The sequence below is a fragment of the Vigna angularis genome, chromosome 2 (assembly GCF_016808095.1).
Source record: "Vigna angularis cultivar LongXiaoDou No.4 chromosome 2, ASM1680809v1, whole genome shotgun sequence".
Taxonomy (NCBI): Eukaryota; Viridiplantae; Streptophyta; class Magnoliopsida; order Fabales; family Fabaceae; genus Vigna; species Vigna angularis.
In genome coordinates this window covers 4,421,166-4,444,027 of record NC_068971.1, presented here as the reverse complement: position 1 = coordinate 4,444,027, position 22,862 = coordinate 4,421,166, and the positions used below count along the sequence as shown (strand labels likewise).

The following is a 22,862-nucleotide window of genomic DNA, read 5'->3' as shown; positions in this document are numbered from 1 at the left end:
TTGCGGGCTGCATACAAGTATGAAATACGGACAAAATATTTCGATTGTGGACACTGCCATGTACAAAGGAACAATCTGCTTTAATTTGTTTCAAAAAAAAACTTTATGAAAAATGCAATTAGTAATTATATATGGGCATGTATATCATCAACGTTCCACTTTAGCTGAATATGGAGACATTATTTATCTTTTTTTTTATCTTCTAAATGATTGGTGAATGACAAAAATAAATTAAATAAATAACTCAGATATGGTGTGTGTTAAAGAAAAATATGCCTGATGAAAGTCCTAATAGTCATACAAATTGATATCACAATCAACGCAATAAAATACATTGTCCTCAAAAGAAATCTTCAAGGAAAATTAGTCCTCCTAACGTGATTGTGCTAAATTAACAATTAAAGAACAGTGATTTTGTTAAAGAAACATTATGTCTATAAAACATTTACATCTTCACAACAAGATACCACATAGGCTCCGTTCAACTTCAATGGACAAAAGTGTCTTCTTTTTTTCAATTTTCTAAATCTTTCGTATGAAAGTACCAATTTAAAATGAAGCATTATGAAACTAGAACCAATACATCTATAATCTTAGTCAAGAAGCTTTAAGCACAATTACTAATCCAATTTTCTATGAATAAACAAAAACACAGATTGTTACTTTGCACATGACACGATTCATAATAGAGATTTTTGTTCAAGTATATCGTAATATTTCCTATTAAAAGTATATCTCATTGTTATAAATGAGTTTTTGTTGATTGTTGCGCAAAAGCACTTCTTGAAATTGTTATAGTGGTAGAACTTGTGAGGAAGATACTCTTTTTAGAAAGTTTAATAAAAATTTGGAAACAAATACGGTATGTTAGAGTGTTATTAAAAAAATACATTTAGGATAGGTCTGTGTGAATGTTTGGGAACGGTAAGTCCAAAGGACTTGAAACAAATATTAAGTGTTGAAGTGCTCTTAAAAAAATACATTTATGACAGGACTGTATGTTGGATCTATCGAGGAGGAGGTTCACCGGGAGGACACAAACACCAATGAGATATGAGTCCAACATATAAGGGATCGACACCACTCTCTATCCAAAACCTTAAGGCAACGGGTTAATGGGTCTTTCACCTTAATATATTGTTCTACTTTCTCATTTTTATCCAATGTGAGACTTAGACTCACTTGGATTTCCAACTGTAAAGTATAACTTTGTCTCTTTCATTTATAAAGACAAAGAATGTCTTTTGCATGTTGATGAAGAACAAGGACAAGTTAAATATTAAAATTTTGTTAGTCAATTAAAAGCAATTGTTGAAAAAAAGGAGCAAACAACATGCTAAGAATGATGATGATAAACAAAGTGTTAATTTTATGTAACTCCAAATACAAAACAGAGTGACATTACTTCAAAACATTTGCATTATGTTAACTAAATGGCAAGCGTACCAAATCGTTCAAGTAATAAAACCATAGTAAGATCATATGTCGTTTATCTAAGAGACTCATATAATACTAAATAATAATACAATTAATATCTCATCTCGACTAAAGAATAGTTCATGAATTTACAACTATATGCAAGTAAATAAAGATTTACAAAGAGTGATGGACTTTTGTAATTAGAGACACTTAGGAATGAAAAAAATGTAGAAATGGTATAGAATGGCAATGCTAGGGGTAGATTTCACCAGCTTCACTCTCTTCCACACATAAAATCATCTCATTTCCATCCAACACTAATGTCAACCCTCTAAAGCACTCAAATCCTAATCTCGTAGGTGAGAGAGCCTAGGTTTTCTTATTAAGTGTCAATCCCTTGAGCACTCAACAAGTGAACCCGCATTAGGACCTAGGGATTTAAACAACTAATTTACTTGATGGGCTAGAGGTGCTCTTTGCTGGCTGGGCTAGCAAGACTTTCTGGCTGGGCTAAAGTTGCTCTAATGGTCGGGCTAGCGGTGCTTGCTGACTAAGCTAGCAAAATTTTGGCAACAACTCTCTATTCTTCTTCAATCTTCCAATTTCCTACAAAATAAACCAAAAATAGATAATTAAATATATCTATAAAAACTATAGACAAATCTTACATCTTTTCAAGGAATTCAACACAAAACGCGTGATATAAGGACAAATAAGGGGTTATAATAAGTGTAAATAATAGTTAATTATCACACTTCTCCCATTGTCATTCATGCATTATTTATAGACTTGTTTTGTAAACTTCATAAAAAGGAAAATGAGGTTGCCCTTCTAATAAAGAAAGGTAGAGTTCAATGAAAACTTCTATTGTGAAATTCACGAAGGTCAACAAATTTAAGGAAATGTTACAAGTAATTCTGCAATGATAATGACTTGAGTGAAGGAAATAATTTGGTATTTGAAGGGAACAACGAAATAACCAGTCCTATTATTAAAGTTTATATAAATAAATGTTCTTGTGATGTTATTGAGTATATTTCATTATGTAACGTTTAATATCTAATTTGATATGGGGCAATTTATTTGGACACATATTCAAGATGTATTATGTTATATTTGTTCTCTAATACCATTGTATTTTTTAAAGGTTTTGTGATCCACAAATGGTTTTAATTTTTATTTCGTCATTAATGTGACTAAAAATGACTAATAACATGGTTAACTATTTAACTATAATAACTTGTTTTGCAAAAAAAAGAAAAGAATTAGGTCTACCATGTTTGACACAAATCTAGTATACATTAAACAAATAACTAGCTAGCAACTTAAGACCTTTTTGTATAATTTTAAGGGACTAGTTCCATTAGAGGTTTTTGTTAACCTTTTTTGACAATTATATCAATTCGTTACAAGTAGTAAATGGAAGTTTCAAGTATCATTTTCTCAAAGGATTTGTGCTTTTTTGTCCAATTATGGTAATTTTCCAATCACAACTTTGATACAAGTTATAGTTGACAACATTATGAACTAAAATAGATTGCAAACATCAAAATTCAATTAATTGTAGAGTGATTCAGTAAAAACTTCATTAGGATTAGATTTCATGAATCGAATGATGTAAATACTCACTAGTATAAAAACAACGTCCAACGTTGAATATTTTTTGTCTTTCATGTCGAATTCGAGAACGACGTCATATCGGGAGACGTTAAATTGACGTCAAATTTAAAAAAATTCGACGTTAATTTAATGTCGAATTTTGTTAATATACGACGTTAATCTAAGGTCGAATTTTGTCAATATACGACGTTAATCAATTTTTTTTTTAAATTGTAATAATTTTTCACAACTCTCCGAGACCTAAAAAGTAGAACTATGAACGGTAATATAAGATCAACAACAAATAACAATAACAAACAACAAACAAGTTCAATTAAACAACAAACAAGTTCAATTAAACAATAACAACAAATAAGTTCAACCAAACAACAACAACAAACAAATTCAAAAAAAAAAATAACAAACAATTCAACAAATAAGTTCTTCAAAACGAAAATGAAAACTAACCTTCAAAAGGTGGATTCATCGGAATAAAGTGTTCCCATCAGTGAGAGAGAAAACAGAATGCACATATGAAGGACAATAACACGAAAATAATCGTCGAAAACAAATGAAAATCATACCTAAAGTAGTTAATTAACATGCATTTGTATCAAATAAAAGAAAGATTACATGTGGTAGTCAAACTTCGTTTGAGAAAAGTTTGAGGAGAGAAGAGGGTCTCACGGGCTAAAATAAAGTGAATGAATTTTCAATCTCTTGCTCAATTTTTTATTGAATTCACTAACCTTTTGACGTCTAACGTTGAGGCATTCGACGTTTAATAATTACATTTATTTACAAAATTGTCATCGGCATTTTTAACATTGGTTATTGAGTGGTTAGACGTTAAACGCGTGACATTATACGCTGTTTTTACACTAGTGACTCTATACAATTTGTCCATATTTCATTCAAACATTCATATATAAAGCCTCACAAGTCTTAATTCCTTAGGAACAAGTTTAATCAAGATGCTAAGTTACTAATTTCTTAGTTGAGTTAACACTAAATTTGCATTATGTTAAGATATTTAGAATGGCCAGAGAAATTAGAACTAATTCACTTGCTTGTTTTATCTATATACATGTTCTAGATCATTTCCGAGTGACTAGAAACATTTAGATGCATGAAAATTCCAAACTTAAACACTACATTAAAGATAAAGCATATGAACAAACAAGATTCTATTACACAAAACTTTTACATCAGTTTAAGTAAATTGCATCCAATCCTAATGAAGAACTTTCATCCAATAAAGCTTTTTTCGATCACCAATGGTTTGTAGTTGTTATCTACCATGAATGTTACTACAATTGACAAATAACGAGGTTAACCACTTCCGTAAGGTCACTACTTTGTAAAAAAAGAGACTTACCATGTCTAATACATAGTACACAAATATTTGATGAATAGCTTAAGACATTTTGTACAACTTTAAACCAATTTTCTTTTAAACATAAAATACAATTCAATACAACATATAAACATGAAATACAATTGAGTACAACATAAATTTACATTTTCTACAATGTGCATAACTATATTTGAATAAACAACATCTACACTAGTAAGTTGGAATAAGTAAATCTAACTTGAATCACTGATTCCCTATAGGTATTATCTTAATCTAGTATTTATTCATATACGTATTTTTTTCTAATTTGTTGTAGTTGCTTATGCACAAAGAAATATTACTCAATCATACGAGGTCGTAGCAAACAGTGAAAAACGCAAAACAATGCCATAAAAATATTTAAAACGCTTGAAATTATTTAATAATGTTTTACTAATTACATTGATGTATTTAAACATGTTTTTCTCATCATATTTCGAAACATCGTCCTACAACTTAATTAATTTTATAACAATGACTCCTTAATCATATTTGCAAAATTCACACAATCATATACACACAATTACAACCCTTCAAAATCAAAATATAGATATTCAATGAGTCATTACTATTGAAAAAATATAATACAAATACATCAATTTAAACATATTTAAAACATACATTAATGAGTCAACACTTCACCCTATTTAAAACTTTGTTCAATTACAATATATCAAAGTCAAACACACAGACTGAATATAAACATATCCACAAATCATCACAAATAAATCATTACAATAATATCAAAGAAATCACCAAATATATATCAATTTCAAACCAACCCCTAATGAAACTTCTTTAGTTTAACCAAACCATAACCAAAAAATAAAAATATTTATCATCAAGTTATACGAATCTTACTTGCAACCAATGAAATGGACTTCACTAACATAGAAGCCAAATACGTACCAAAAACCGAAGTGCGAAACAATGGAACAAATAAGAAAGTCACACTCAAACAATGAATCGAGAGGGTGCAACGAAATACAACGAACCTACAGCAACAAAATGGAGTCACACCCCAAGTAAAGAAAAATCGCATAAAAGCACATCCAAACAGAAGTTTGAAATGCTAGGTTTTTTCGTATGCACTTCACCATGTAGTCATACCATTCAAATTTCCGCATAAAAAAAATAACTCCTTCGTCAACAGCAAAAAGAATATTCAAAATTCATTTATAAAAAACACATAGGCTGTGTCAAAATATAGTTTCCAAAAAAAAAAAAGATTGAGTTGAAAGAGAATTAGATTGTGGCGTGTTGAAGTGGTGAGGATTGAAGGATGCGAAACCAATTAACTACAGTGTAGAACTATTGTGTTTAGCTGGGAAAATTGACAAAACCCCTCATACTTTGCATCAGCACCCCTGTCTTTAAGGGGCAATTAAGGGGTCCAGAACCAGCCCATGACTTCCTGGTTAGCATAACCAAGGGCAGCTCCTCAAGGGTCCCACCCCACCAAAACAAGATTACTCACTTCATCACTAACCAAAAACCAAAACAAACCACAGTGTGGGTCCACACGCAAATAAACTAATAAGTTCAGAGATGAAAAACAAACACCCATGGCGTAAAAGTGTGGAAGACAAGACACAAAATAGTTCTTCTTCAACTCTCTTTTTCTCTCCTCAGTTTCTCCCTCTTTATTATTTTTTAGTATTTTAGTAAATATTATTTCTTTAATGTTTGACAGATCTACTTGCTTTAAAAGGAAAGTACTCCCAAATATTTCCCACCCAACAAAATCTTTTTGGTTATACAACACTACAGACAGTAATTAAATCATCCTATCACACCAGATTATCTTAAGAAACTAGTGTTGTGTTACACGAGGATTGCATGTTTCACTAGATAAAGTACTTACAAGCATAATTAAGGTTTCTTTTCAACTATTAAATATATAGAATTTTCCCATGAACTATTATTAATCTATACCCTTATCCAAACATACTTTGATTATTATCAAAAGCTTACAGTTTTAACTTTTAATGAACCCTCAAATAGAATATGTGTTTTTCTTTGCCTGTTATCTATCAGATGATTGTTTTGTGAATAAAGCAGCACAGAGCTGCACAGCGCCATAGGAATAGAACAGAACCAGGATTTCACCACCTCCCATAATTTAATAAACCCCATAGGCAGCAACACTTTCTGCCCCTTTCTCTCGAACACGAGATACAGAGAAAAAAATCATTATTATCATTTTTTCCATGTCTTACGGGGGAGAAAATGTGAAATCACAGAAATTTAATTAGCTTTCGTCTTCCTCAAAAAATTCAGAGAACCAACAGCACACTGCATGTCCAGTTCACTGTTCAGTGCTAGCACCACTCAAACAAACAAAGCCAAACAAAGTCCGAAGATCACGCCACAGATAAACATACACATACACATCTATCACTAATTCAGAATAAAATCATTAAAAGCTTAGAAAGCAAAATAAATTCCCTTCTGGATATATCATTCTCTCCCATTAAGGTGCTTGATCATCATCGTCTCATCAACAATATTTAAAAAAAGGAAATTAAACCACTAATTAATTAACTGGTAGTAACATCATCAACAACAGCATCGTGATCATTAACCTATCTAACACATTATTCTTCACCCCCTCACAGATCAAGAAGTAGAAGAAGACCCGTTAGCATTAGCACCAACGTTCAACCCACCAAAGTGATTGCGACTCGGATCCTCACTGTGATCTTCAGCACCACCACCGATGTTGCTATTAGGGTCTTCTTCAAAACCCTTGACACCCCCATTTGCATCATTATCATTAATATTATTAGTAATATTATCATTGCTAGTAATATTAACATTATTATCTTTTTTGGCCAAGGTGTTTTTGTTGTTGTGCATCCAAACCTTGAGAACGCTTCTATCCACGCCAATCTCGTTGCAAAACTCGTGAATCAAATCTTCGTCTCTCTTCTGCATCTTCCACCCTACTTTCTCAGCGAACTTGTGCATCTTCTCCTTCTGCTCCTGGCTGAACTTGGTTCTAAAGCGCTTTCTGGTGAGCGCGGAGGGTGCGGCCGTGCTCTCAGGCGGAGCGGCGAGCCCGGCGGAAAGGGCAAGGAGCATGTGCGGAGCGGAGGGGTAGTAAGAGGAGGAGATCGGCGGCGGGGATGCAGAATTCGGACTTCGATTCGCCCCCGCTGCCTGGAACGGAGGCGGAGGGTGGTGGCGATGGTGCGGCTGGTACTCGATCACATGCGTGGTGGATGCGATGGGCGGCTCATCTGGCTCGCGGCGGTGGAAGTTGCGGTGGCAGCCGCATGCTGCGCATTTAATGGAGCTGGGGTCGGCGGCAGTGGCTGTGGGGGACGGCATGAACTCGCCGCATCCATCTAAAGCGTGCCCACCCAAGTTGGCGGCGTGGTTTTTGAGGCATTCCTTGTAGGTGACGGCGGCGGGGATGGGGTGGTGGTGGTGGTGATGGTGTCGCTTGAGGACCCCGTTGGAGAAAGACAAGGCCTTGGTTGCGGTGGGGGTGTTGATCCTGGTGGGTGTTTCGGTGTCATGTTCTGGGGATTTTGTTGTTGCACTGGGAGTGGTGTTGTTTATGGTTGTTGTTGGGGTTATGTCCATGGCTCTAACATCTAGGGTGAGTGAAAGTAACAATATTTAAAAAACCAAAAAAGGTTTGCTTTTTAGGGTTAGGTTTTTTGGTGGAGATTAGATGGAAGTATGAGATGTCACAGTTGCAGGAATGGAAGTATGGTGGTGGAGGTGGTGGAGGTGGCGGTAGTGGGTGGCACTGTTGTATACGGGAGAAAAAAAATAGGAAGAAAATGGAAAGAGAGAAAAAGGAAGGGGCCGGGGGGGTTGGAGGAGGGAGGAGAAAGAGGAGTGTCGATGATGGTGTTGTTGAGTTGAGTTGAGTTGAGTTGAGAGAGTGATGAGATGAGTGTTGATAATAAAAATCTGGGTTTGGGATTGGGTTATGTGGTGGAGCTTCTTAACCAGTAGTGTTTTAACCCTGGTTCTAATCCATGGTTAAGTTATTGACCCCACTTGAGGTTAGATGTGAGTAATAAATATGCGCGCTTGGGGTGATGACCCTACAGTTTATTACCACTATTATTAGTTATTAGGAGAGTAGTGTAGAATAGTAATGGTTTTAATTTGGGAATTTGATTTGATTTTGAGTGGTTAGTGTGGTGCAGTGAGTTTAGGGTGGGAGAGTGGTTTCTTTCTTAGCATGAGAATGGTATGGTCTGCAATTCTGAGCCCATTCACTGTAACCCATCTTAATTTGTCAAGTTGGCAGGGAAGGACGGGACGGGACAGGCTTTCACAGTAAAATCATTGAGGTTTTTCATTTTAGGGATGCAACCCATTCCCCTTTTCTTTTTTTCCTCTTCACTTTTTCTCTTTTCCTATAACCCTTTGGTTAATCCACCCCTTCTCTCTCTCTCTCTCTCTCTCCCTCCCTCCCTCCCAACTTAATACACATCCAACAAAACAAACACATTTTTCTATCTTTTCTTTTCAAATCAATTTCCCCACCTTATATTAACATCACATCTAAACTTAAATGGATAAACCATTCATTTATCTTCTTAAGAAATTATCTTCTTAAATAATTTCTCAAAATAACAAAACTATTTACCTAACTTTTTCAAAATATTAAATATTTATTATCTAAGTCTTTAAGGTTATATAATCTGAAGATTCTTATTTTAAATAAGTTTTTATTGTTGAGAGTAACCAGAAGAGAAAGTAATAACAAAGATTAAATTGAAAAACCACACACAATACTATATATTACATCTCCTCGATTTGTTTTGAAGGGACTGAGAAGTATCTTTGTCGGCATTACGGACAATACAACGGTATCATGGCAAGGGAAACGGCGTCGCATTACGTAACTGCTCGATTGGCCCCGACAGGAGAAACATGTCCTGAAACCGTACCCGGGAACTAGGTGGTATAGATGTACATTTTTTTATTAAGACCAAAACCCCTTCTCGCTTCCACATTATTACCACTTAACCACCTAAAAGACCCACCAAATCGGACGACACGTGTCAACATATCACGTGTCTCACACGTGTGCAAAGCCCTGTGGTTTCTTCAAAGTTCTTTACTATTTTTACTACTAAAAAATTGTTTCTTTTAATACCCTCCAAAACCTTTAACAACATCTCCCCATTATTATATTTGCATAATCATAAATTTAACATTACATATTAAATATAGATTCCTTATCCTTCTCAGTAGAGTTTATATATTTAGATTTATGCCATGTTGTCATAGTTTTTTATTTAATTTTAATAAGTATTTTTCTTCTTGTATACTAGATAGATGAATTAAATTATTAAAATGAGGGAAAAGGAATGATAAGAGTGCTTTACGGAACATAGTAAAAGAGAAAGGAGGAGGTTAGGGACACTGAATAAAGAGAGAATATTTTTATGTTAGTGTGACGTAAGCCGACTAAAGACAGAAGAGCTAAAGTTTAATCATGGAATGGCGTGTAGACAAGCGCTGAATCGATGCATAGAAACTCACAAATCACATAATAGCAATAGTAACAGTACTCATATTAAACTTATGACTATCAAAATAGGATATTAGGTGAAAGTAGCACACAATATATCTTAAAACATTTATTAATGCATCATTTTAGTTATTCAAATATAATTTGTTAATTTCTTTTTATTAGTTGAAATTTAATACATATAACAAAATTTCAAAAATAACACAATAACTGTTATTTTAACACACATGGAAAACAAGCATGGCACAACTAAACTCCAAAACATGATATTTAAATAAATGTTATACAAAATATCGTGAGTAAAATGATTCTCGTCCTGAACTACCTCGGAACAACCATTGATATCGTGACCAAATTTCAACAAGGGGAAAAGATCATAAATGTCCAATTTTCTACCATAAAACCTTAACATTGACTTTCAAATTCTAAGCAATTTAATTTTTTCTTTATTGGGAAACATGTGCGTTATATTTTTGTTTATAGAAGTACATGTAATAAGAAACATATTGTCATCGATTTTTACAAAGTTTTATCGTTTATCACATCACCTAATTTTTTATAACGTGGTTACATCATTTAAATTATAACAAATTATACAAAATTCAAAATAATCTATATATGTTAAATTTAAGCATTATGCATATATCATACCACCGTACAATTCAACGATCAAGAGGGGGAAAAAGCATTATTTATTTATGTGAAAAAATAAATTCTAACAAGTTTTCAGACATAATATTTTCACAATATAGACATAAATCAGTATGACTTTAATAAACAATAGAATTAGGATAAACTTTTATAGACATCTCCAAATTACATTCATCACTACACAACACGCAATGTTATCTCCTTCGTAAAGATAATATCCATATTATATCAAAATCAAATCGATTTAATTTTCACAACTCATCGTTTACAACTACATTTTATGTACAATGTAATTCATCAATAAAATCAAACAAAACAATTAAAATATGATTCATATTTTCTAAGCATACATATATGAATCATATTTATTAAATTTAAAAAATATATTTTACAAACTTTTATTGTTTATTACGATTTTAGCTTGAGTGGATTTCTTCACTTGAGTATAAAATTATTCGTTTAAGCAAAAAGTGTCCATTTTTGAGCGATATAAATCTTACTTAGCAAAAATTGAGTTGTAAGTCTTCATTCCTTGAGAAATTTTTGCTTATATGAAAATCACTTCAAATTGAATTATCCTTGAACAAAATTTTTTAACTAAATCATATTTATACCATTACCATTTTTTATCTTTAAGTTATTATCAAATTTTAATTAATTTTCCTTACTTCAAATAAAGTTGGAATAAGTTTTGGTTTAACAAAAACACTATAAGAAAATCACTTCTTACCGATAGATTCAATCCATCGATAAGAGTCATAATTTGTTAGTAAATCCTATTTATCAATGCACTTTCGACGAAAAAAAAATCATCAATTAACTTTATTGACAAATGGAGATATTCTTCAGCAATTACTAACAACCATGAATTTGTCTGTAATTATCGACATATTTTAGCCATCGATACCATCTGTTGGTAAATTACGTAATTAAGTCTCATTCTTTTTTCTCCTCTACCTCCAATTGATCTCTTTCTCCTTCTCATTCTCCTACTTATCCTCCTCCTTCATATTGTTATTCCTTTTCCACCTCCCAATCATTATCTAACTTCAGCAACCACCATCATCGATGTTCTCTATCTCCTCGACACTATTGCATCACTAACGAGACTATGTATCATCACTCACCTGTCGTTATCGCGTTGCCTCTTTTTCTTCCATCTTCCTCTCTTCCTCTTCTCTTTTTCTCTTCTTCTCTCATTATTTCTACTAATCTCCTCTTAACATATAAAAAATATCATCAAAATGGATAAAAATTGTGTTATCCAAATTTTTGTCAAATTTATCGATGAATTATGATTATCAATTATTATAATAATAAGTTATCGAAAAAATATTTATCTATAATAAAAATTATAATTTAATTGTAATGATAAAATTACACATAAAAATAGTTTTAGTAATACTAACAATAATATGCTATTTATAAGTAAATTAAATTGTTAAATTTGTTTAAAAAACTTGTTAATAAATTTGAATTTACAGACAAATTAATTATTATAGATACTAATTAATCGGTAATTAAAAAAAGTTCTTATACAGAAAAAACTAAAACCTATGTATAGAAAACCTTAATATTTAAAAGTGAAAGTATCCTGCAAGACTAACATCATCTTTGCCTTGGAAAATTGCACACATAAACTCATACCCCTAGTAACGCAAACTACCCGACATGATATAAACAGAAGAAAAATAGTTAAAAAAAAAACGTACTCAAAATGAAAAGGTAATTGACAACTCATCTTTTTATCTCTGTCAACACAATTGGAATAGACTCAAATTTAGAACGATGTAAACAAATATTTCGGTAAATTAGAAGCGATATATATATATATATATATATATATATATATATATATATATATATATATATATATATATATACTTTTAAAAAGACAACACTTTTTATTGAAAAAAGTTGAATAATTAAAATTTTTCTATTGATAATATTTGTAATTTAACTAAAGAATGTACAAAGTTCATTTCATTTAAATCATTTCTAATTTTATATAAATTTAATTCCATTTTATAAATAAAATTTCAAAATTAAAATAAGAAGGATTAGAAATTAACATATATAAGAATGTTCTACTGTATAAAACTTACCTACAATAATAACATGTCATTTACCATGTTTTCTCACCTTGAACCACTTAATAGGTAAATTACCTTAACCCAAATCTATCCACTAGCATAAAAAATATTTACAAAATAAGTTGTATAATATTGTATTTAAATTTATAATAATTTTTTTTAAAATATATATTGTAAAATATAACTTTTATATTCATTTTATTCTATAAAATAATAGTAACAATTATACATATTATATAAATTTATATATTGAACTAAAAAATGTTGGATCAACACACTCTAATCTCATATATTTAAAAATTTAAATTAAAAAATTATATATTCTTAATTTTAGGTTAAATGAAGAAAAATATAACTTGACTTGGTTAAACTTTTGCTCACTTATACTACTAGCGAAGGGTGACCGTAGTTTATTTTTATTTATATGAAAGAGTTTGTTAATATTGTTTTTCTTTTAAAGAAGTGTGCTAAATTATAATTTTGGGAGTTTTCTTATACAATTTTAAATAAAAATAACATGTAAAATTATAGTTTTACTAAATTTTTAGATCAAAATAAAACTTATTAATTTAACTATGTAAATAAACCCATTAAAATTTAATAAAAATTTAAAAATAAATTAAATTCTATCATAAAACTATTTTAAAGTATAAGATGTTATTTAATTTATAAATAAACATTTTTTTATAAATTAAAATACTCAAATTTCTAAATTATTTAAATTACAAGATCACAAGTTCTAACATAATGAATGCATGATTAGATAGTTGGATTGATAAGTTAAATATTTTTCATAATCACGATGGATTAACATAATGAATGCAGTATTTATTGTTATTAATTAAATTAATTTTTTTAATCATGAAATAGGCAATTGAGTCTTAAATAAATAAAAAATATATATTTATGAAGAACATAAATTTAATATGTTTAGATATATTTATGAGTGAATAAAAAATCAAGGGAGGACTTTTACTCTCTATCTCTACTCTTAAAAGATTATTAGGCCATTAAATGATTTTATTAATATTATTATTATTTTCTCACAATCGACACTAGGTCTTGGAGTAGCTCTTTTAGCTTTATTGTTGATCTATTAGAATTCTAATCCTCGTATATATTATTTAAATATAAAAATGCAGAAATATGACAGAAAAGTAATTTTTAAAAAGAGAAAATAAACTAAATAATGTTTTATATAATTAATTAATTTGAAGGAAAATGGGATAAACTTATAATACATGATTCAAAATAGAAAAAAAGAGAGAAAACAATCAAAAGGATTATCAAATATAATTTTAAACTATTCATAAGTCAATTACGGAGATAAATATTTTAATCATGTTCTAAACTATTAAAATACATTATTTGTTGATGAAATTATAATTAAATCAAATTCTCTTTTAATTATGTTTTACATGTACATACACCAATGACTTTGAAGTTCAAATATAAGATATCATGAATTTTTCGGTAAAAATAAAAAAGTACCATAGAAATTACTTTATTTTTTAAGTCAAAGAAATTTCTTCCCTTATACTAAATCAACTCATTAAATATTTTTGTTATCCATTCCTTTACAAAGATAGACAGTAAGATGAATTCCCTTGCATATAAAGTACACAATCTCTACATCTATTTCCTTTATTATGCAATTGAAAAGGTTCCAACTTATATAATATTGAAATATATATAGTTGAAAATTCTTTCCGTACATACTGCATAAATTTTGTATGTATGTAATATAAAATACTTTAAAAAATGCTTTAAAATTCCTATTCTTTTGAAGAAAAAGAAGAAGAGTGCATGTGCAACCTAAATTCAGCTCAAATAATGTTTGCTTAAATATATTATTATCTATATTGAATACCTTTTCTAAGTATAATTTTATTAAAAGATTTTTTTTCAAAGAAAAAATACAGTTTTTTTACTAGGATTTGTGCGTATAAAAAAATTCAATTGAAATTACGTCAAATTAATAATTAAGTATTTTTTTTATAAAAGCCAAAAATCTCTGAAAAAATTCTTATAAGAATTTTATATTTATTGTAAAAAATATTTTTTAAAATTTGTCCAAATACAATCCAATCTAAATGTACTGGTGCAAATTTAATTCTTGAATATTTATGTTGCTCAAGCACATAATTTAGATTAAGGTGAACAACTTCCATCTAATACGCAATTCGTAACAGAGTTTGATGTGCATCAGAAATTTGCAACCTTTCTAATTGATGTGAATCTTCCCATAAAAAAAACAATGATTGGTGTTTAAACCAGTCTTTAAAATAGCATCTTGAATTGCAATGAAACAAAACTTAAAGGAAAAGAAAAGAGAAGAAAAAATAAATCGATTTTTTGATGTTAATTCTATGGTGAAAGTGTTGGTGAATGATGAGGTACGTGTAGGTAGAAGGAAGGTTGAAAAAGAAGAATTAGAGAAAAAAAGAGAAAGTGCAGAGGAGTTTTTGTGTTGTGGGATGGAAGAATAGAAGATAATGACTCATTGAATTGGACATAGGGTATATTATAACACTTTTGGTCTCCCTCAAGAGTAATTGTCAAGCAACAACCAACATATATAATCTTCATATGTACACCAGTTCTCTGATCTTTCCCTCCACGTTGCTGTGCCCTACTAGCATCAGTACCACCCTATCTATCTAACCATATTGGGCTCTTTATCTTGGACAATCTCAAACTCCATCCCATTGCTATTTCATCTGTGGGTCATCCTTCTTTCAACAAACAATGATTTTCAACCTTCAATGGCCCAAACACCACCACTGCAAATTGCCATCTCTTCTTTCAATAATTTTTAGTTCAGTTTAAACTCTCTTTCTTACACATAATATTACTTTTATAAGCTATCAAACGACCACTAATTATATGCTTGAAATGTATATAGAGATAATGATCCATCACTAAACCAATTGTATTATTTACACTAAATGACAAAATAGTAATAATTTGTGTTTTTTGCGTTCACTCTAAGTGATTTTGCAGCTTTACTGTTTTGGAAATACTAATTAAGTTGGGGGACGAAGGGAAAGGGCCAGCGAATATATATGAATGAATGTCTGTGCTAAATATGCTATTATAGGAGAATTGAAAGGAAAAGAAAAAAGGGGTTGGAAAGCGAAGTGTCACGCCAAGTTTCATAAAAGCCAGCTTTGCAACTTAAGAACCAAAAACTATTACCCTTTACGAGATAAGGTTTTATGTGGCCTCTTTTAATTGCTGTACACAGCAAGATGATTCCAATTATCATCATGAGTGCATTTTCATAGGATTCAATTACGGAAAAGTTTCTCATAACAAGTGCTGCTTCACACTCATAATGATGCACGTTTCATGCACATGGGAGAAACCTCTCAATGCCTTTCTCTGCCATTTTTCTTTCATTCTCAGCCAGTTCACCAACACGCAATCTCTTCAAATTTAAGTTTCAAATACCTTGGACAAAGTGTGTTTCAAGTTCACAATGATTTTGTTCTTGTCCAGCCTTTAATTCTGAAATTTTCAAATTACATTATAATATTTGTATTTTAGTATATGCTGTGGGAGCTACGAAGGTGGTATAATAGTATTAATTTATGTGTTGAATGATTGTAAATCTGGTATTGGTCACATGTGGTGAACTGATATGGAAGGAAGGGTCGATTTTGCAGTGGGAAGCTTTAATTGGTTGATTGGTTGAGTGAGAGAAAGAGAGAAGAAAGGAATGGAACGATATATATAATATATAAGGTTTGATAATATTGCATGCATAGTGGACAATAGAGAGTAGCCAGAAGAGGCCAATTAATTATGGTCAGTGAATGGTCATTCTCTGAACATATTAATAGATTTAAGGAGAGTTGATGAAAGAAAATAGACAAGAGTATGGTAAAAGAATCCAAAGTGTTTGAAATATTCTAACAATGTCAATAAATTATTAACAGAAAGTGGTTGTCTCACTTTACTGAAAATAATAGGGTTAAAGGGTTAAAGGGTTAAAGGGTTGTTCATCTTATCCTTTTGGAAGATCCATGGCATGGATTAGAATGCAAGTTTATGTGATCATGTGCAATGTCCCACGCTCTTACAAGGTCATTAAGGAGCACCCCATATTCTTTATCCATGGCTACCCCACAACTCCATTTCCGTGTAGGCATTTTCTAGTTCTTAGAACCATATACCTAACCATGTAAACTTTGCTAACGTTAACCCAACCAACACCAACATTCTAATTTCTCTTGATAATTAATGTCCTTACACTCCAACGTTAGGTTTTGGGCCCTCCCACAATCATCCAAATTACTGGTTTTTGTGTGTAAGTGGTCTATTCAAAGAGGTAAATAAATTGGGCTGTGACATACCCTTATTATGGTCTCTGACATTTCTACCTAATTGTCACTTTCAACTGCGCAAGTCTCAGAAAGTTGGAGTAAAAACCAGCTCAATATGAAAGTTGTGCTTTGGAGATCACAGCTATTTGTGACAAACAATTGCATTAACAACTCCCTCTCTGGCCCTACATGCCTCTTTCTCCCAAACGCAAATGCCACAGTATCAAATCATAGTTTAAAGCAAGTACACAAATTAATCAATTTTAGGAAATTAGCATAATTCCTAATGTTATGTCACTTCACAACTGGCAATTTTGTTCTCCTGCTTCCGATCAATAATACAATGGATGCTTATTAAAAGATCCTACACTTATGATTGTTGTGCCTTAACCACCCGAATTATTTTCCCTCTTGCAGAATTATCAATCCTGAAAGAGAATATACAATGGAGAAAAAACATTTCATCTTCAAATTGTACCATGAATCAAATCTTTTCACTCCTATCTTTTATCCCCTCCACACAATACGTGTCCTTTTATGGATCATACTTACACCACTTTCAACTTCTTTTTTTATCCATAATATAAAACCATGCTGCTATCTTTTACTTAAGTTTCATAATTACTTATGCAATATATCCATATCTCATCTCCATTCATTAATATAATAGCTTTCTTGACTTCCCATATCATTCATAAATTCTTGGACCTTTCTTTCTCAAAAAACATTTTTTTATAAACTTAAGGTTACATAAAGTATCATTTCCAAGGATTAACTTTTATCTTCTACGATAAAATTTCATATCAAATTATCAAGTTAAACAACTCTTTTATAAACTTCACCGACAAATTTATTTTAAAAATAATATATATTATTAACTTAAATATTTGTTTTAAAAATTTTCACCAAATTAAGTTTACCAACATAGATTAAAAGATAATTTATAACTATGATATGATATTTAAGATATATTATGAAATTGACTGATGAGAAAATATAAGTCCTAAACATGTCATAGAGGAGTTTTCTGTACTTTATTAGAATTTTGGATGGTTTTAGTGAAAAGTAACCATACTATAAATCTTTCTTGTTATACTTTTGATTTGGTCTGTGTTTAAGGAAATTATTTAATAATTGATTATATCTATAACCAGTGTAATTGACTATATATTATGCTATTAATAAAATATAACACACACACATATATCAAAAACATATTTACATGCAATAGTAATTTAATCATTTTAATTATATATTTTATAGATATTTAATTATTTTATATTAAATAATCTTTTTTCTTATAATATATTACTTTTCCTATTCTTTTAAGAAAAAAAAAATGCAATTTAGTAATACTAAAAACTTTGTTTATAAACATTTTTTATTTTTTAATTCTCACAATTGTTTTATTTATATTTTACTCATTATGATATTTTTAACTAAAATAAGGGAGAAAAGTATGATTTAGTTAAAAATATAAGAAATGTGAATGCATTCATTACAGATATAGAAAAGTAAGAATATTTATTTGAAAACTAGAAACAAATGGATGTTTATTTATAAAAAAAATATAAAGAGATAAATATCTTTTTAAAATTAGAGGAAGTATAACCATAATTTAGGCCTATCCGGAAAAATAAGTATAATTTTACCAAAAATAATTAATGAATAAATTGAATCAAACCAAAATTAAATTTTAGCAATGCTTTTTATATTCTGGTCCAACTCAAACATATTTCGAGCCTAAAGCTTTAATTTTCTTGTCTCCTAGAGTTGGTGGTTCCTTCTTGGTCCTCACAAGGCTTCTTGTTATTTTAAGGCCCAGTCCTTTCTAGTTATATATGGACTTTGAACCCACGATTTTAGTAGCCCTGTTCCCGGCCCATGTAGAGGCGTTTATTTTTGCCCTCTCAATTTACTATTTAAATCTCCCAACAAACATAAAATACTTCCAAGGAACACAGGTTTTCCTGGAGTAAAATTACACAACAATAAAGATTTTTGCTGCGTTATTTTATTTAAAAAACTAACCCATCAAAAAGTCGTTTCTATTGTATATATTTTTTGTATATACTTTTCAAAAACATAAATAAAATATAAGAAAACTTTATTTCCACCACATTAAATTGTTATATAAAATTTATCAAAATATTACTGTTGAAAAGTTGAATAGTTGAGAGGTTTAAATTGCAAATAAGGGGTGAGAACAGCAATGCACCCCGTGTATGTGTGGGAGTTTCTGTTGCTTTTGGGATCTGTTGGCCCTACCGGTTAAGATTTTTTTTTATTAAATACCACTACTTTTTAAAGTTATTTTGTATTCAGAATTTATTTTCACATTTTTTTATTAAAAAAACATTAGTTGTTAATATTTGTTAACGAGAAAAGTTGAATTCACCAGTTTTCCCACACTTATTAAACTCATCAAATCAACTTTATAATTCTCATTAATGAAAAAATTAAAAGTTTTCACACATTTCAATTATATTAGTTTTATGATGCATTAATACTTCAATAATTTATATGATATATCCGTACTCTGGGATTACTTTATTGTTACTATAAATTGAGTATTTATTCTCCCAAAGTCATGAAAAGAAATAGTGTTTGAATAAAGTAAAAACTGATTACACTATTGTTACTATGAGTGAATTTGTGACAAAAGTAAAAAGTGATTAATTGATTTGAAAGTAAAAATAAGAATATGAAAGTGGATTAAAAAAGCATATGAAAGAGAAAGATTTTTGCCTTAGAAAAGGGTTTAATATGTGAGTATTTGTACCATAAGTACTTGAATGAAGATGATGATGATATGAAATCGAAAAGTAGTGATATTTTGGAACAATGAATGATTAGGTAGTGTGTGTGCTACAAATAAATTGGGTTGCATGTGGATATTTAGGCAACCCACATGCAAGAACATGAGTACTGCCTTCCTACTTTTTCTTTTTCCTTTTCCTTAGACAATGCTTCCACCACATTCAATGCGCCACCAATAATCTTATACTTTAAACATTCAAATTTATACAACTTTCAAAATTACTGCAAGAATTGTAAATTCATGCATGAAACCTGTTCTGATGTGAACATGCTCTAACTCCTGGAGACAATTGCGTCCACAGTTGTATGTTGTATACGATCAGTTGCACATGTCTTTGCTAATTATTGCTTCTGATGTTCATCCTCATTCATGGGTTGGAATCACGCTTAAAAGTCAAGTTCCAACCTTTTCTACATATTTTTTGCTCTTCCTGTCCCACAACACAACATCTCACAAACTCTCCAATTATACCTCATCTCTTTCACCTTCTACGCGTAACAAATTTCCAAACTTTTCTTTCATTTTTATATTTCTATTGCAGTTTCTTAACAAATTTTCATGTTTCAGATAAATCCACAATGTTCCATGTCTAGTCATGAGAACAACATTTGAAGATCATAAATTCATATGAATCTTTTATTTTATGTCTTCGTATAACCAATTGGATAACCGACAATAACTTTCAGTTAGACCATTCAGATTCGAACGAATCAGGCACGAACCTAGGAGATGATAAACACACATTATAAGGATATATATATATATATATATATATATATATATATATATATATATTATTAATGAACATTTTATTTTAAAATATATTTTCTATATCATCATAAGTTATAAACAGTTTAGTTTAAACTGTTCTATAGTTTTGAACAACTTCTAGTGGTCATATACGTTACAGAAGCTTTATGACCGACCTAATTATATAACTTGATGGAAAGGGAAAAACTAATTCCATGTCTTATTCTCGTGGTAGTCAAATAACATAAATTAAACGATTATTATTACTACGTTTAAAAATTACTATTGATATGTTTCTATGACTTAATTTGACTCTAATTAGTATAAATATTGTGGTTTTATCACTTAGTTTGACTCTAATTGACAGACTACTATTGAAATGGTTCCACTCTGGATGAACTCTCAATCGAAACTCGACCAAATACTAAAATTCTAAAATTAATTAATTAAAGTCTTGTTTAAACCTACTTTGTTATAAAATAAGAGCTTGTTTCTTGTTAATTTGATTAACAGTTTTTGGACCTTAAGCATTTCCGCCATGACTCAATTCTTTATGTTTACCGATTTTCTAAATTGTTAAAATTATATCATAGTTCATTAAAGCAGTTGTACAAACAATGAATAAAAGCTTTACAATTCACGTAAAAGTTATTTTACTCACTTTTAAAGACAATAAAAAAATAATTGGTATGTGTAATAATGTGATCCATGTACTTTGTTTGAATAGTAAAATGATAATGTGGACTACAGTACTGATGTACAATACCGAATATGTAAACACAAATTAATATAATAAAAATATCGGGATGTTTAGCCAGATATTGATTGAAATTATTTTCTGTTGTAGTTAGGCAATTTATAGGAAAAATATATGCAAGACAATTATAAGGATCTGTGTTTATACAAGTTGAGAAAAGTCGGTTTTGTATTTAATGTATTTGAAATAAGTAAAATTGTAAAATAAAGAATAATTTAGAAGATTAAGAAAAATGTGTTCAAGTTCATTTTTTTTTATGAAGTATTTGTCAGGTTTATTTCATGTTGTTTTATTTAGTTTAAATAAAGATTAAAGTCTTTTATTTTATGCAATTAAATAAAAAGTCTTATGCTGACCTATTATTAGGGGATTGAGGAGCTGATTTTTAGGAACGAGAGATCTGGTAGGAGATATCCCACTCATTTAGGAGAGTGGGAAAGTGCAGTTACTTTCTTTTATTATTATAAAACGATTGTAATCAAATACTTTAATAACACATCAAAAGATTACATTCAGAAAACGTTTCCTACCTTTATTGTGTTCACAATTTGGTATCAGAGCTCCTTCACAGGGGCCTGAACCAAGAAAAGTCACACAAGAGTAAGAGAGAGAAACACTAGAGAGTTTTGTTTTCTGGATTGAATTGGGAAGAGTGATACACTGTGAGTTTTTGGGAAAACTTGAGAGTGCACTTCGAGATGACAGAAAACGGAAAATATGTCCAGACTGCTATTCCAAAATTTGATGGTCATTATGACCATTGGGCGAAGTTAATGGAAAACTTCTTACGGTCTAAGGAGTATTGGAGCTTGGTGGAGCATGGAATTGATGATGTTCAAGACAAAACAAAAGCAACAAATGCAGAACTCAAAAAACTGGAAGAACAACAGCTTAAAGATTTGAAGATAAAGAATTATCTCTATTAAGCAATAGATAGAGAGATTTTGGACACAATCCTAAACGATGAAACGTCCAAAAATATATGGGACTCCATGAAGCAGAAATTTCAAGGATCCACAAGGGTGAAACGAGCACAGTTGCAGGCTTTACGTAAGAAATTTGAGATATTGCAAATGAAGGAGGGAGAATCGGTGAATTCATATTTTGGCCGAACCTTAAAGATTGCCAAAAGCATGAAAGCAGCAGGAGAAAGAATAGAAGAGAGTGTCATTACTGCAAAAATCTTGCGGTCTATGACTACTAAATTCAATTATGTAGTATGTTCAATTGAGGAATCCAACAACATGAACACTATGACTATAGATGAATTGCAAAGTAGTTTATTGTGCATGAGCAGCGAATGACATGTTCAGTGGAAGAAGAGCAAGTTATGCAAACTGTATTTGAGGAGAAATATGGAAGAGGCAGAGGAAGAGGGAGAACAAGGGGAGCCTTCCGAGGTAGAGGAAGAGGGAGACAAACATTTAACAAAAATGAAGTTGAATGTTTTAAATGTCATAAACTTGGACATTTTCAGTATGAATGTCCAATGTGGGAGAAGAAAGCAAATTATGCAGAAATGGAAGAACATGAGGAAGAGAT

The 22,862-nt window shown here is 30.5% G+C and overlaps 1 protein-coding gene across 1 annotated transcript; it reads right to left on the bottom strand.

Annotated features, from left to right (window-relative positions):
* Positions 1 to 6,833: 6,833 nt before the first annotated feature.
* LOC108327729 (zinc-finger homeodomain protein 9) lies at positions 6,834 to 8,362 on the bottom strand. The gene has a single exon (XM_017561421.2). It carries the CDS (start codon positions 8,003 to 8,005, stop codon positions 7,034 to 7,036), a length of 972 nt encoding a protein of 323 aa, XP_017416910.1. The 5' UTR covers positions 8,006 to 8,362; the 3' UTR covers positions 6,834 to 7,033.
* Between the last annotated feature and the right edge of the window lie 14,500 nt (positions 8,363 to 22,862).

Excerpts from the sequence above, each read along its gene's own strand:
- LOC108327729 (XM_017561421.2), bottom strand. The coding sequence starts at position 8,005 with ATGGACATAACCCCAACAACAACCATAAACAACACCACTCCCAGTGCA.